Genomic DNA, 15,423 nt, shown 5'->3' with positions numbered 1-15,423 from the left:
ACAGCACCACCAATGGGTGGAAGCACATCACAGCAGGCGGCTTTCGCTGTGTGCTAGCCGGTCTGTCTCGGGTGCTTGGCTTGGTGGTGGCAGTGGTTTGAGAGAGAGAGAGGAGGGTGATTTAAAAAAACCCTTCCCACGCTGCAGAGAGAGGTGGCGCAGTCTTAAGACTTGCAGGGAAAGGAAGGAGGAGAGGAGGAGGAGGGGTGTTCGATGTTCGTCACGTGGCATTGCAGCAGCCACGTCATGCGGTAATCCAATTGACCAATCAACGCGGAGATGATGGGGAGTAATTGGATGATTATGTTTTATTCATCACGTTGGGGGTGGGATTGTGAGCGGGGACGAGAGCACGGGGGGGGAGGGAAGAGTGAAAGCAAAGCCGACGGTGTAGCACTGGGGCTTGAAGCGAGTGGGTGAGCCTGCCCGGACGGCCGGCCAGCGAGAAGCGCTGCGGGATTAGCGTGTCTCGTCGTCTTCCTCCTCCTCTTCCTCGTTGGCGTCTGTGCGAAAGCATCGCAGCTGCTGCTGCTGCTGTTGTTGTGGCTGGCCGAGCAACAACCCCCCCCCCCCACCATCGGCCTTCGGAGATGCTGCGAGCGATTTAAGTCAACGAGCCCATGAGGATGACATAAAAGAAAGAGAGGTGCTTTGTGGTGGTTGAGGAGGGGGGGGGGTGTGAAGAAGGAAAAAGCCTCCACCCCGTGGCTGTCGAAAAAGACTTTCTCGTTGGACAAGAGAAGGCTGTTTTATCAAGAAAAAGGAAAGGAAAAGCCAAGCAAAACCGGGCGCTTTGCGAAATACGCGTTCGCGCGCGCGTTTGCAGTATACCTGTGGACTGTTCCGTTTATTATTTTCGTTTTTTTTCCTCTCCCCCCCCCCCCCCCCCCGAAGAAATGAATGAAAATGCGTCAAAGAGCCTTGCTGTTGATTTTCATTTCGTCGCCGACTACGACGAAGTGAACGCCGCGCTGTTCGCGAACTAAAGAGAGAAAAGATAGTGAAGGAATGAGTGTTCAGCAGAAGACGAAGACGACGACGACGAGAACGACGAAGAAGTGAAAAAAAAAAGAATTGCGCACCGCTGGGCCATTTAAACTTACCCCTGGGGATACAAACGTGCTCGCCCGCCACTCGCTAGCACACACCACCACACCACCACCAACAACAACAACAACACCACCACCACCAACAACACCACCACAACCCCACCAACAACAACACCACCACCAACACCACGACAGCTTCGCAAACAACACTTCTGCCCCGGCTGCGGTCTCTCTTGCTCCGGCGCTCATCATCTGCGTGCTTGCGAGCGCACCGGGTGGTGGTGGTGGTGGGTTGGGGGGTGATGGGTGGCTGAGTGGTGGGGCTGCTGCTGCTGGTGGTGGGTTGGGGGGGTGATGGGTGGCTGAGTGGTGGGGCTGCTGCTGCTGCTGGTGGTCACAGCGAGCGCACGAGGGAAGGCGGAAGGACCCCGCGGGTGCACGGGGAGGGGGTTGGAACAGAGATCATCGGCGGCTGCAGTAGCAGCAGCGGCAGCAGCAGCGACTGCCAGGTGGTGACTTGCTGCTACGGTCTTATCTGCTGCACAGCTCTTCTCGGACATTTGGAAGTTTAAATAACCAAAAAAACCTTCTAACCCTCCCCCCCTGTCCCCCCCGAGAGATATTGGGGGAGCTCCCCCACCGAACGACGAGCAAGAGGGTTTTTTTTTTGGGGGGGGGGGGTGTGTGATGGAAGCGAACGAATGATTGAGAGCTCCACACACAACAAACTCTGCCTGGGAAGAGGCTCGCGGGCCGTGCCAGGGTTCGTTTCAACCGGACAAAGGGGAGGAGGAGGAGGGGGGCAGTGAAAAGACTTTTTTCGAGCGGCAAAAACAGCAATTGTTGTTCGTGCACCGACCGTCGTCGAGAAATAAGAAACGAGGACATCGACAAAAAAAATCGCTGCCGCAACAGCAGCACCACCAGCCGCCTCCTCGAACTCCGCAACGTTCGAAGTGACGGCGCTAACGAATGGAAGTCATCATCTTCAGAAAGGTACCGAACGCTCAAGTAGTTATTATTGTTGTTGCTGCTGCTGCTGTTACATCGTCTTTCTGCATTCGGCACGGCGGTAACGCACGTAACGCACGCGCAATGGCTAAAACCTGATGTGTTTCTTTTGCTGGCTGATCTTTATGTCTTTCTCTCTCTGTCTGTGTGTCCCTCCTCTGTGCCTTGTTCTTTTGATCGCGAAGCTGCAGCTTGCGCCCGCCACACTCTCGGAGCAGCCTCCAAACGAAGGGGGCAGCAGCAGCAGCAGCTGCGCGAATGAAACGCGAATTTGGAATTACGCGAACGAGCAAGAGAGAGATCAACCTCGCCAGAAATACCAAGAGCTACACTTAAACCCATCGCCGCTTGAATGAGAAGGAAAACGCAGTAAGTTTTATCGATACGGTTTTTTTTTGTTGTTCTTCATCTAAGAACGATTTTTTTTTTTTGCTGCGTGTGTAAAGTACATCCTCTGCGAATAAGAACAAACGACAAAGCATATTGAACAAACAAAAAAAGTACATCTATCCGAGGAATAACGTAACGGGGACGTAGAAGACGCCAGTAAACCCGTTGTTTTTGTGCGTGCGCGCAAGCTCATTTTGGTGAACACGGCACGGGGACCCCCCCCACCCCTCCTGTCATTCCTCGTGATGTAGAGAGAGAAAGAGCTGAGAGCAAGGACGCGCTCCTATGAAAAGGTTCCACACGCAGCCATTTTGCTGCAAAGAAAACCGCCCTGCCGTCAAAAAGATGTGGTCGGTACGTGTTGGACTGACATAATAGCTGTCGCGTAATTTATTTGCCAAGTTTCGACGGACTGCGGCTAAAAAAATAACCCACCCCCCATGGACCATACATATGCGGAGCAATGCATCTTTGTGGACGGCGAGTGGAAAGTTGTACAGCACTCTTCAATGCACACTGCAATGTACATAGATTTAGAAAATTATGAACGTTGTCGGCGAGCTTTTAGAATCTTCTCTTGCTGCTTTAATCAGTTGCATTAATGATGACGTCAGATTTGGAGATTCCAAGGCAAATATCCGAGCTCCGGTTGCCAACGTCTATCACGCAATCTGTGACTCTGCTGTGCCTCTTTGCCATGGTTGTGACTTTATTACCACCAGTCAAGGGGCAGACCTGTCCAGCTGTGTGCTCATGCACGCAGCAGTTCAACCGTGTCATCTGCTCCCGCAAGGGGCTGAATCAGGTGCCCAGTGGCATCTCCAACACGGCGAGGGTTCTGAACCTGCAGGAGAATAGCCTCAAGATGGTGCAAGCAGACAGCTTCAGAAATCTGCACAGGTTGGAGGTGCTGCAGTTAGCGCGCAATGCCATTCGGCAAGTGGAGGTGGGGGCTTTCAATGGGCTGACGAGCCTGACCACTCTGGAGCTTCTTGACAACAGGCTTACGGCCATTCCCAGCGGAGCCTTTGAATTCCTTTCAAAGCTGCGTGACCTGTGGCTAAGGAACAACCCCATCGAAGACATCTCGGCATATACATTCACCCGCATCCCGTCGTTGCAGCGGCTGGACCTGGGAGAGCTGACAAAGCTGCAGTTTATATCGAATGAAGCATTCGAGGGCCTCAGCAACCTGCGCTACCTGAACCTGGGCATGTGCAACCTGCGTGAAGTGCCGAAACTCTCTCCACTGGTAAGACTGGAGGAACTGGAACTCTCGGGGAACCGAATTGAGGTCCTGAGGCCAGGGTCTTTCCAGGGCCTCGCCAACCTCCGCAAGCTGTGGATCATGCACTCCGAGGTGCGACTGGTGGAGAGGAATGCGTTTGATGAGCTGCAGTCCCTGAAAGAGCTGAACTTGGCGCACAATAGCCTCATGTCTCTGCCACATGACTTGTTCAGCCCTTTACAGAAGCTGGAGCGGGTCCATCTGCACCACAACCCGTGGACGTGCGACTGCGACATTCTCTGGCTCAGCTGGTGGCTCAGGGAGAACGTACCCAACAACGCCACCTGCTGCGCACGCTGCGCCTTACCTGCGGACCGCAAGGCAATTAACCTTTGGGAGCTGGACTCCAGCAGATTTACTTGCTACCCTCCATTAATCGAGGTTCCTCCGTCAGACGTGAATATCAGCGAGGGAATGGCAGCCGAGCTGAGATGTCGAGCGCCATCATCTGCAAGTTCCGTGACGTGGATCACCCCAAACGGCACGTCAATGACGCATGGATCTTACAAAATTAGGATTTCTGTTTTGCACGATGGGACTTTGAATTTTACGAACGTTACTGTGCAAGACACGGGGATTTACACTTGTCTCGTGGCCAATTCTGTTGGCAACTCTACTGCTTCGGCAACATTGAATGTGACAGCACCGGACACGGGCACCAATGGATATACCTATTTCACCACCGTGACGGTTGAGACGAGCGAACCGACGCGCGGCGGTGCCAGGGACGGCAAGGGGTTCACGCACTCCCCGCGTTTGACCACCACGCCGTTTTCCCTGAACGGGCCGTCGGATGAGACCGCCGTGGGCACACGGCCAGCGGCCGTCTCGGTGAGCCCCGGGGACGAGGCGTCCACGGCAGGGCTCGACGAGGTCATGAAGACCACCAAGATCATCATCGGATGCTTCGTGGCCATCACGCTCATGGCGGCCGCCATGCTGGTCATCTTCTACAAGCTGCGCAAGCAGCACCACCGTCAGGGGCGGCACATGATCCAGGCACGTGCCATCGAAATCATCAACGTGGACGAGGACGTGGGGGCCGGCGCCAGCGGGACTCTGGGAGGTCGGCATACGCAGCAGCACAACCCGCACTACCTTCACCATGCCTCGCCGCTGGGCCTGGACCTTTCGCTGGGATCGCCCAAGCAGAAAAATCACGACGGGGTCATTAACCCCACAGGGCTCTACAGCACATACAAGCCCATGTACGGCTACAGCAACCACATGGGGACTCTCAATCACACAGCGGTCAACTCATTTCACCATTCCATACATGAACCTTTACTGATACGTACAAACTCGAAAGAGAATGTTCAGGAAACGCAAATATAATTGCAGGTTGGGACTAATGTATGTACGTACGTATGCGTGAAAGGACTACGTGGGTTTTAATTGTGCAAAAACTCAAATATCTTGTAAAAGATTTATTTTATTCAAAGAAATATAAGGATGTGGTCACAATGTCCTGATAAGGTGGCCTATGTAAGATTAACTGGTCAATTTGCCAATTAAACCTCTGTTTTATATAAAAGTACAGTTCTTACAAGGTAAGTTAGTTATGAAACAGTTGTGGAGATATACATTGTTATTAGTTAATTTGGTGAAGTGATGTACGACTACTACACAACAATATGCGTCTTTTAAACATTTAAAAAAGACACAATTTGTAGCATTTGTCACATTACCAAAGTTTATTTTTATGTTGTCAGATCATCAAGCATCTATTCCATGTGAAGTTTGAATATTTACAAATGTAATTATGAACTGATTTGTAGTAGACATGCCAATAGAATTAAATAAAAAATTGATAGTTTTCAAACACTGATGACAGTCCTGTTTTAAGAGTGTTTTTACAAATGGAGAAAAAATATTTCTTCCAGGTTGATATAAACAGTATTTTACTTTACCACCTGTGATGGGAGGAAAAAAAAGAGCTGCATTTCAGTTCTTCATTTATTTCATTTATGTATATCTTTAGTTCAATATGTGTACTAGGTAGCATCACTGATAGAATCTGTTTTGATTTTGGGGAATGAGTTATTTATTGTGGCTGGTGTAACTGGACACGGAAACTGACATGACAGCCCACTTTTGAATCTGGTGTCGTGTGTTCTTTGGCATTCACGGAGGAAAACATATGACGCACTTCTTGATACTGTGCCCACGGAAAGGTATCGCAAGAAATGAGTCGAGGGCTTCTCTAATACTTCTAATGCATTGTCATAGAAAAGCCAACAAAAAGCTGCATTGCATATAAAAACAAATATTTAAAAGAATAATAAAATAAGAATGTTGCAGCCCATATGCCCCTGACAGTATTTTTGTGCCGGGAACAGTTTGTGATTTACTTTGCCCATTCTTGCAAAAAGCACACAACTTACACAAGATGCGGTACTGAATTTACGACCTGCTCTTTCATGGGGGAAAACAAATAACACTTTAATTTGAAGAGGTCGAATAGCAAGGGTGAGAAGGAAAAGAAAATGAAATCAACGGTTACTGCAAATGGTTATATTATTGCTCCCCTTGTCTGGATGTAGTTATGCCATGCCACCTCGCGTCATACGCTTGGGCAGCGGGCATCGTGTTCGGATTGCGCACAACTCCTTTACGATCTTTAAAGGGATTGGTTAATGGGGCTAAAGAAATAAACACCATTGGAAAAATGAATGTAGACAGGAAGGGCATTAAGAAGCCCCTACAGGGGACAAAAGGTTGTTCCCAAAAGGTTTGTCAATCCTCTAATAGTGGACTATCGACCTTCAGAATAAGCAGCCAAAAAAAAGTCTTATCATTCGTTCTTGACAGACAACTGGCCCCCTCGGGCTCACCATCATTCTAAGCGCACCGGGGTGCTCACTATTGATTTAATTATGTTCACATTCTGTGCCGTGACTTTAACTGTCATCAACACGATAATTAAGACAAGCTCTGGGTGGCGAGGCACGCCTAATGATATCACACCTAAGACTCATTTTGCGGTGTACGGTGCTGTGACAATTTCATAAATCCTAAAGGGTGAAAAAAAAACGATCCCGTAGGGTCTGAAAGTGAGGATTAACATTTCCGTGCAACAGCTGTTTGGCAGGAGAGCTAATTTTTCATAAACAAAAAAGGTTGACGAGGTTTGTGTAAGAAGGTGGAATTGGTGCGAGCTGCCTACCATTGGAATTTTTATTTTCGCAAAGTGGAGCCTTCCCAATTGCAGCGAATACCGCTTCTCTTTTTGAGCAGGAGCAAAGGCTGCGTGTCAGAAGGCTGCCCACGCCACCCACCCAGTCTTTGCAGACGTCGCGCGCTTTCACTTAGAGGCTCGTTGCAACAAAAGCGAATTTTTTTCTCTCTCAGTCTTGGTCTGCTTGCTTTCAATGACTAGGTATACGCAATGACGTGACGTCACGGACTTCTGGTAAATTCTTTAAAGATGTAGATGTCTCAATAACGTAATTAAATTTTCTGTCTCCCAGCACTGGTTTAAAAAAAGGGAAAATTATTGAATTCATTTGTAAATATGTTCCAGCTAATAGGGTTTGTAAAAAAGAAAAAACAACGTGAAAAATATACATCATCAGAAGGAACCGATTTAGAAAACGGATACTGTTGACAACAGTACCAAATAAGCAGCTCTAAATTTGGAAATCTAATTATGAGTTTAAAACCCCAGGCAAATGTTCTTCAAAAATAATCTCTTACCTGATACAAAACCCAATCAGGTAATAATTCGTGGTTTGAACGTCTACACTGAACAATTAATGCATCTCCAGGTTTTGAAAACATGAGAGAATAAGATTCATTTCAATGTATTTTGCCCAATGCAGGGCAATGTCGTAGAACTGCCAAACAGAATTGAAACCCTTGATGTTAATGGCCATCGATATATTTTAGCTGGCATCCGTCTGTCTTGAGAACCATTGATACCCTGCGAGTGTGGAAGAGGTTCAGTTACTCTGCGCAGTACTGTGGTGTACTCACAAGTCTTCGCCACAGAGTGTAAGGTGCAGGTGCAGGGCATGAAGCTGGTTCATAAGCGGCACTGGAGTTACTATATATGAGACTATTTCAGAATTTAAAATGTACAACTTGAGACAATTAAAAATGATATGTATATAAACATATGCTAATGAACCAGCATAAATTATGTTTATTACATTTATCCCCAGAATAATGAAAATGCTGTTTCTATAGCTTTTATAACATTTTTCAATGATAACCGATTGTTTTGTTCAAACATAAGCCTTGGTAAAAAAAAAATGGTTTGCCCTTTAATTAAAACCTATTTTTTGCCTACAAGTTCCATTACAATACACATTCCTAATTCTGTTGCTATGCAAGTGAGCATGTTTGAATCGCAATTTTACATCAATAGCCCGCTGTCCTTTCGGCTCCACCAGCACACAATGTTGACTCTAATCTGCCTGCACAAAAGGCCCAGCTAGTTGTTTTTTGGAATTGCATAATACTGCGTGTTGGGGATTGAATTCGAATCAAATGCAACAATAATTATTATATAATTGGTCTTGCCAGTCTCACCTGATATGGGTGCTTTGCAGAAGAATGTGTTGCTATTTGCGCAGCTGGTAACTCTAACCACAATACTGCGGCAAACGCCTGATGGCATAACCTATAATTTTAAATGGCATGGCAGGTCCGTATTGAACGACCAAAACACCGCAAACCATTAAATATTCCACCTCAGTTGTACAAATATTAAATACTGCGACAAGATGAAAAATAAAAAGTCAGTAAATCAAGAAATCAACCAGATGAACATATCTTGTCAGAATTAGGTAGGCAGCGAGCCTAGATATTCAACAGAGAGAATGATGGTCACATGAGCAATAAGGCGTAAAGCAATGTGCATTGACATTACTGCAATCTTAGAAACAGGTGCACACTAAAAAAAAATGTTCCAAATTTTTCACGAATCAAATATGAGCAGGACCATAAAGGTCCACCACCTAGCCGACTGATTGCCTCTACAATTTCCTCTAGCATGGGTCATTACTTCCATCTGTTTCCTGACAACTAGTGCATACAAAACATAAACATAACATCGTTCATAAACAAAACAAAAACCCCAGTAATTCAAACGCAGGTAGCTCGCTTTTCCCCTAATACTTATTAACCTTGTGGTGAATAGATGGAACCACACCAATGCTTATTTTTTTCGTGACAGGCGTCTCTTGGATGCCTATTTTTACTAATAATTGCTTTCAAATTCAGCACTGAGCAAGCCCCTGGTTCTTATACGTTCCCTCATAGATTATACTGCCAGATGACGCCCGGGGTAATAGTAGGGTGTAGTTTTGAAAGGCTGTAGCTCAAACATAATGACAATGCGGCACGTTGGCACTTTACATTCAAACCAAAGATACGCACAACTATAACAAACGAATTTTAACACTTGACTTTCTTTTAAGCAATCTTGCTGAACGTATATTGTACTTCTTAAGGACAATTAATTGGCACATTAGGAAATTAACCAAAATGTTTGTCCCTATTTCATTGCGGATATTGTCCGAATTCGGTGACACACCAATTAGCCAATAACTGGACAGTACACTGTACTATTTAAAGGACAGCCCAAGGAGGTGTTCCATACAATCACCCACCTCCTCCCTTTCCCTATTCTCCTCTCCTTGCCTGAGGCATGTGTGCGTCACACAGCAGTCAAGATACCCAGGTGCCAGCCCCCTGCGAGGCGGGAACTGCCTTGGTATACAAAAATGTTCCCGACCCGTGTATACCCCGTGTAACGGATGTTCTACTGCACACACCACGCTACAAACTTACTATCTGCATCATCCATTGCTCTGCAACAAGCTCCTCACTTTACCTCGCTGGTGCTCTGCAACTACAGCAGCAGCAGCAGGTTAAGCCTCAAAGAAAACATGGAAACGCGATGATTCCAATGTCCATCAACACCTTGGAAGACGGTCCTTGGCCTCACAGCAATGTGTCACACCCCCCCCGCCCCCCAGTATAAAACTAGGAATGTTCAGCTTTGAAGGCCTCAAGTGACAGGATGTCCTACAGCGACCTACCTTGAGACACAAATTATTTTTCGCCATATGAAGTGTTGTAACGTGGGATCATAGCAAAGGATTATAAGAGGGGACCGACATCCTGTGCTGCTGACAGCAAGAGCCCAAGCTCACACTGCGAAAACAATTGAAGCCAAAACAGCTTCAGTTTTATGAGAAGGAAAAAAAAATTTGGAAGCTACTTGAAAGCCAGATGCTTCCAAAAATAAGAAAATGGACAGCACTGGCATTTTAGTATCTTATTGCATCAGCAGGGCACTTCATTTATACCAGTTCACGTGTAGCAGAGTGGCTAGAATAAAAAACGTGGATAAATGGATACACAGATGGTAATGGAAGGATTGCTTCTCGAATGGGAACAAAAAGTCTAAAGTGTGGTCCTCAACTCACATTCCCACCACTTATGTCACAGGTGGAGAATATACAATCATACGGTAGAGATGGCTTCCCCTAAAGTGGTACTTATTTTAGACCCTTAATGGAATAAGGGCTGAGTCAACCTACGACTGGCATTCAACTGGCAACCTTCTGATTATAAGCCACATGATCTGATCACTCTGCCATCCAACTGGATGAAAATATGGTTGTAAATGGATGATATAAAGATGAGGGCATATACAAAGGAGACAAGCATCGGGTGAAAATGCAAAGATATGCCAAAGAAATGCTGTTATTACATATCACTAATTACCAAACGTTCACAATTCAATACAAAATGTTTAGTTGAAAACATTTAATTAATACTATAAATCTATCACAATACATGCTATTTTCATTGAAAGGCCAGTGTGTACAGAATGTCGAGAAATCGTAAATATTTTCATGACCATTTAGACGCTGGCCTAAGTTATATATTCCCAAGGATACGCGACAAAACAAAATTGTGTACATCTACAATGGTAAGTGCAGCAGCCTTGCTGTGCAACATACAGTACTCAATGCACGTATACTGCACATCAGCTGGTGTGTCAGTCACACTTACGTTCGGTTGCATGCAGGTGCAAAGGTATATACAGGGCTGTACAGCCAAAGCTATGGTATCATTGTTAATGCGATTACCTTACGCGTAACGCGCGATAAATTGTGATGCGACTTTTTTTTTGTTTAATCGCACTGCATGCACCACTTTGCATTACTGCCCGTCGTTAATGTCCACACATTATTGATAAAGACAGCACGAGGCGTCCCCCCCCCCCCGCATTTCAAAACATGTTTTATTTCTAGCTCTGGACCAAATCCTGCTGCTATTTTTACACTGCAGAGAAGGCAGAAAAGACATTTTGTACCATCAACGAAAATACAGAGTTGACAGGAAGGAAGCAGAAGAGAAACAAAGTAACCCCTGGGGGCTCTATCCAAGCATGCTCTGGCTCCGGCTCATCTTTACAGTGGGGTACACCTTCAATAACATCACCACAAGCCAATGTGAACACACACTTACTCTGTGCACACCGTCTAGCACAGCAAAGAGAATTTACCCAATACTCGGCACGAGTTTTTAATACACGCTGTACACAAGAAAGGAATGTTTCTCGTGGAAGGTGTGGAATAACGCAGAGATGAAACCAAATGGATGATGCCATCAAAAACCAGTGTGAATTTCTGAAATGTGAAGAGTGCTGTTATAACCATTGGCTGGGTTCATATAATGAATCAATAAAGGAAATATTTTATTTTATCAGTTTCTTTGGATCAACAAAAACGGCATGCTGTGTCATTTCTTTCCAGTTTTATAAATATTTGTATTAACAAATCAATATGATAAATATTTTAGTTCATACTCAAAAAAACAGTATATATGCTAATCCTTTAAACTTAAATTTATCGTGGCTTCATCCTTTAATGGACCCCTTTCTCCAATATTTTTTCCCCCTCAGTAAATCAATATTTTTGAAATGACCTTTCTCAGAACAAATGGTAATCCACAAGGTTTAAATAAGTGTCAAGATCCCAAAAGTGCGGGTATGCACCGCCAGCGACGGAATCCTCTGTGGTACCGTGGGGGCCTCAGTGCCTGGTAGTTAACCTTGGGAATGCCCTCCCTATTCAAAGACCAGGTCTGAACTTATCAGCACCGACAATTCCAATATAATTGTTGTTCATCACCCCAACGGCATCTGGGAAATGTCATGGATCAGGTAACAATGCCTGTGCAATTATGAAAAACACATTAATGTCTGAAAATAGTGATTAAAAGGCTGCATTAGCCGAAACAAATTTAATGGTTCGAAGCTTTGATTCAAGGTGTAAGCATCGTCCGAAAAATGTGAGGATTTACTTTCTAATTTTAACTTTTATTTATAATTAAAGGAAATAATACGCCGTGTGAGATTAATAAAACACAAACTGTGAATTATTATACGAACATTGTATAGCCTCAGATGCTAAAATTAATACACTACCAAGCAGATACAAAGCAGTATTCAAACAGCCTAATTAAATTGAGCATATCTTCTGTTAAACTGCTCTGTTGAACATGATACAAGGTGCACAAAACGGAGCATGGGCTGGGGGGGGGGACAAAGACAAAGAAAGAAGAGGACACAGCCAGAAGCAGCAGCGCAGAAAGGACAAGAAAACTGCCGAGCTCTGACAGGCCAAATTAGTGCAGCCTTCCCCTCACATGGCACTTTGCCACGGACAGCTTCCCCGCTGCACACTGCCTGCAAGTCACCCACATGGGGCCTTGTAAGCCAAGACTGGCCAATAGAGTCCAAGCTACAAATCAGCCTAGATTGGATGGCCGTTTATTGGCAAGGCACATTGTAGAATTACCGTGGAAGCTCCTTTGCAGCTTTTAGCAATAGACAGAATGCCAGAAAAGCAAATTACTGGAAGTACTATAACTGCTCACAAGTGCCAAAGAACTCTAACGTCAGCAAATGATTTACAACTATTCAAGTCTAACGGATTGCCTATTTGATTCTAGATTGTTTTTTATATAAATGGACAAACTGTGCAGCTTTAATACCAAGCAACGTATTGGAATAATGTTTGAAGCGTTCAACTGTTGCAGGTAGATGTGATTCATATTCCCTGGAGATTCACTTCTTTGTTAATTGCCATACTTGTGCTGTGTATTGAGACCCCAGTTTCCATTGGTTTTACTGCCTCCCTCTGTGCAAGCTTTGCAAGTATTCCCTCACCAGTCGAACATCTTTGGAAGAAGGTTTTCCTTTTCAGATTCCCCAGTGTCTACTTAATCAGCGTAGATAACTGAGCATATGTCCAAGATATTTATTTGTGCCCAATATGAGAAAAGAACCCAAGTATTCCCACAAGATATTACTCATTCCATTTGTTTCTATGCGTTAAATACGATAGTGCACATACGCCTCATCGTGTCTCGAGACTTTTCAGGAGGATTCTGCAAACGTTTTTCGCAGTGGGAAATTATTGCTTTTATCACCCAGTTAAGTTAGTTGTTTCCCAATTCAAGTAATTAGAATCTTTTTTTCAGATGTGGACCATGATGCCGGCACAATGGTTACTCTTTTTCGAATTATACCACGGGCTCGTGAACAACGTCAACTGTGGCCAACCTGCAGTATTAACCAGGGTGGCCAACTAGACTCATAAACCACAACCTGCTGAACCAGCGGCGAATGCACTACTTCCGGACCATGTCACCGCCCCAAGACAATGCACCTCTCCTTAAAAAAAAGTGATGACATCGTTCAAATCCCTGATATTCAACCCTGGTTCATTGTGGTCGACAAATGGCTCCACTTTTTTTACGTCAACAAAATTAAGAGCCTCACTAGCATCTCACATTTTGCTCTGTAAACTCCAACATGTTTATGCAGTACAGTACAACAATGGTGTATCCGTGTCTCTGGGGACGACTTGTGTGGTCAGATGTGTGAATATCTGGAGAAAATGTAATTACACCGTGCACAAATAGGTAATGAGACAAAACTATGCACAAACTGTTTTAAACATTCTTTAGTGTACTTTATAAGTAAGCGAATATATGTGAGATTAAGAACACCTTACATATTTGTGAAAAGGTTCGATTGTAAACACCTTTAGGAAAATGAGAGTTACGCCACGCACATACTTCATACGCTGGGTGCGGGCGGTTAATTGGGCACTGGGTGATGGTTGGATGTGCAACGCTGCACTTATATATACGTAATATTTAACATTGCATCAAAGTTTCACACTTAAATGCACATACATACATTCGCAAGCTTTATTTATACCTAGGTCAGAGCCCATTGCGGTAAAAAAGTCTATTTTTCAAGATGGACGTAGTATACGGTGCCCTCTGGACACATGCATGGAAGTGATTTAAGTGTATTCACTAGGGGAGGTAGGACAGTCTCCCGCTGGAAAAAGTCTAGTCGCTCAGACACGCCCCATCCCTAGCCCTTGACCCCACAACTGACAAACGGGGAGATTTTAAGTGCTGTGTTTGCCACCGCTAAGATTGTGGATTACATTACGTAACCCCACAGAATCCCCACATGATGGAATTCTCTGCCAAAGAAATCTGCACTGACAGTTGGGAATGATAAAGCTTGGACGGGTGTTATTATATGGTGCTTTTATTCACTTTTTCTCATAGTTCTGAAAGAATAAACAAATAAATTCACTGCACTGAAGCTAATAATGGATTCTGATGCAACATTTTTCAAACAATCTATTTTTCCACAAAGTTGCGGACTACTCTGCCCTCCCTAGGTAATTTATGTCACTCGTATTCCCCCTGGCGGCCTTGCAACCTATGAAATATGGGCCTTCCCTGTCTTTCAGCCTGTCCATTTAGTTGCTATATTTCTGGAGGCATGTACAGACACCCACATCAATAGCTGCCCATTTTCTAGTCCATGTCCCTATTGTTAAGTTAATTAAAAATCCACCTTTCCCAGGTCTTTCGAGGGTAATGAAGTGCGTTCTGAAAATAACGAACCAAGCCTCCAATTTGTGCTGCAGTGGACATGAATTTACAGCGATGGGATTTCACGGTAGCAAAAAAATAAAGCACAATAAAAAAAGAGACTGAAATCAAATATTTTTACAGTCCACACATTTCACTGCCATGAGAGCTCCACTATAAACTGGCCTTTGGGGTCAGTTATTTATATCAATCAGTACGAGTGCCAGGATGGAAAAAGTATAGTTGAGGCATCACATTTTTTTGAGAGCGCTGCATATGTCCACATGTCAGTTTACCCACAAAAATTCACAGTGGATACCTTCATACCAGCTATAGCATAGACATGTTCAAAGTTATTGTAATATTTCAAGAATGCGCATGCACAGCTCTTTGTCAATCAACTGCTGGAGAAAGACCTCCCACACCATGTGGCTCATGAAGTTATTTGATCATACTTCACCACGTCAGTCATCGCGCACATCTGTATTGGTGATGTGGGACGCAACGACGCAAGGTCATATAATGTGTGGTGCAAAGTTTCTTCACGATGCGCCACACTAACTCTGCCACTTACAACCTCCAGTATTTGTGCATGGTGGTCACGCATCCAAGTACTATCTAGCCTCAATCAACTCAAACAGCTGATGCAACTGTGTGCTTTCCGTGTGATTTGGTCACGTGCACATATAAACAAGAGCTGTACACATGAATGACAATTCATTTAATGCCCTTTGTTAATCTACTACAGTATGAAGG

General features: G+C 44.8%; 2 protein-coding genes across 2 annotated transcripts in view; one reads left to right on the top strand and one right to left on the bottom strand.

Moving 5' to 3' along the window:
• SND1 (staphylococcal nuclease and tudor domain containing 1) overlaps positions 1 to 15,423 on the bottom strand; it is a 217,751-nt gene that overhangs the window by 51,928 nt on the left and 150,400 nt on the right. The gene's annotated exons all lie outside the window — the stretch shown is intronic.
• On the top strand, positions 360 to 5,566 carry LOC133350264 (leucine-rich repeat-containing protein 4C-like). The gene is made up of 2 exons (XM_061564428.1): positions 360 to 2,045; positions 2,246 to 5,566. The coding sequence occupies exon 2, from the start codon at positions 3,052 to 3,054 to the stop codon at positions 5,071 to 5,073; it is 2,022 nt and encodes a 673-aa protein (XP_061420412.1). The 5' UTR covers positions 360 to 2,045; positions 2,246 to 3,051; the 3' UTR covers positions 5,074 to 5,566.

Source organism: Lethenteron reissneri, chromosome 33 (genome assembly GCF_015708825.2).
Source record: "Lethenteron reissneri isolate LAM-NWPU_2019-01 chromosome 33, ASM1570882v1, whole genome shotgun sequence".
NCBI lineage: Eukaryota > Metazoa > Chordata > Hyperoartia > Petromyzontiformes > Petromyzontidae > Lethenteron > Lethenteron reissneri.
Note: the sequence above shows the minus strand (reverse complement) of the source record. Positions and strands in the feature narration are given on the sequence as shown.

Excerpts from the sequence above, each read along its gene's own strand:
- LOC133350264 (XM_061564428.1), top strand. The coding sequence starts at position 3,052 with ATGATGACGTCAGATTTGGAGATTCCAAGGCAAATATCCGAGCTCCGG.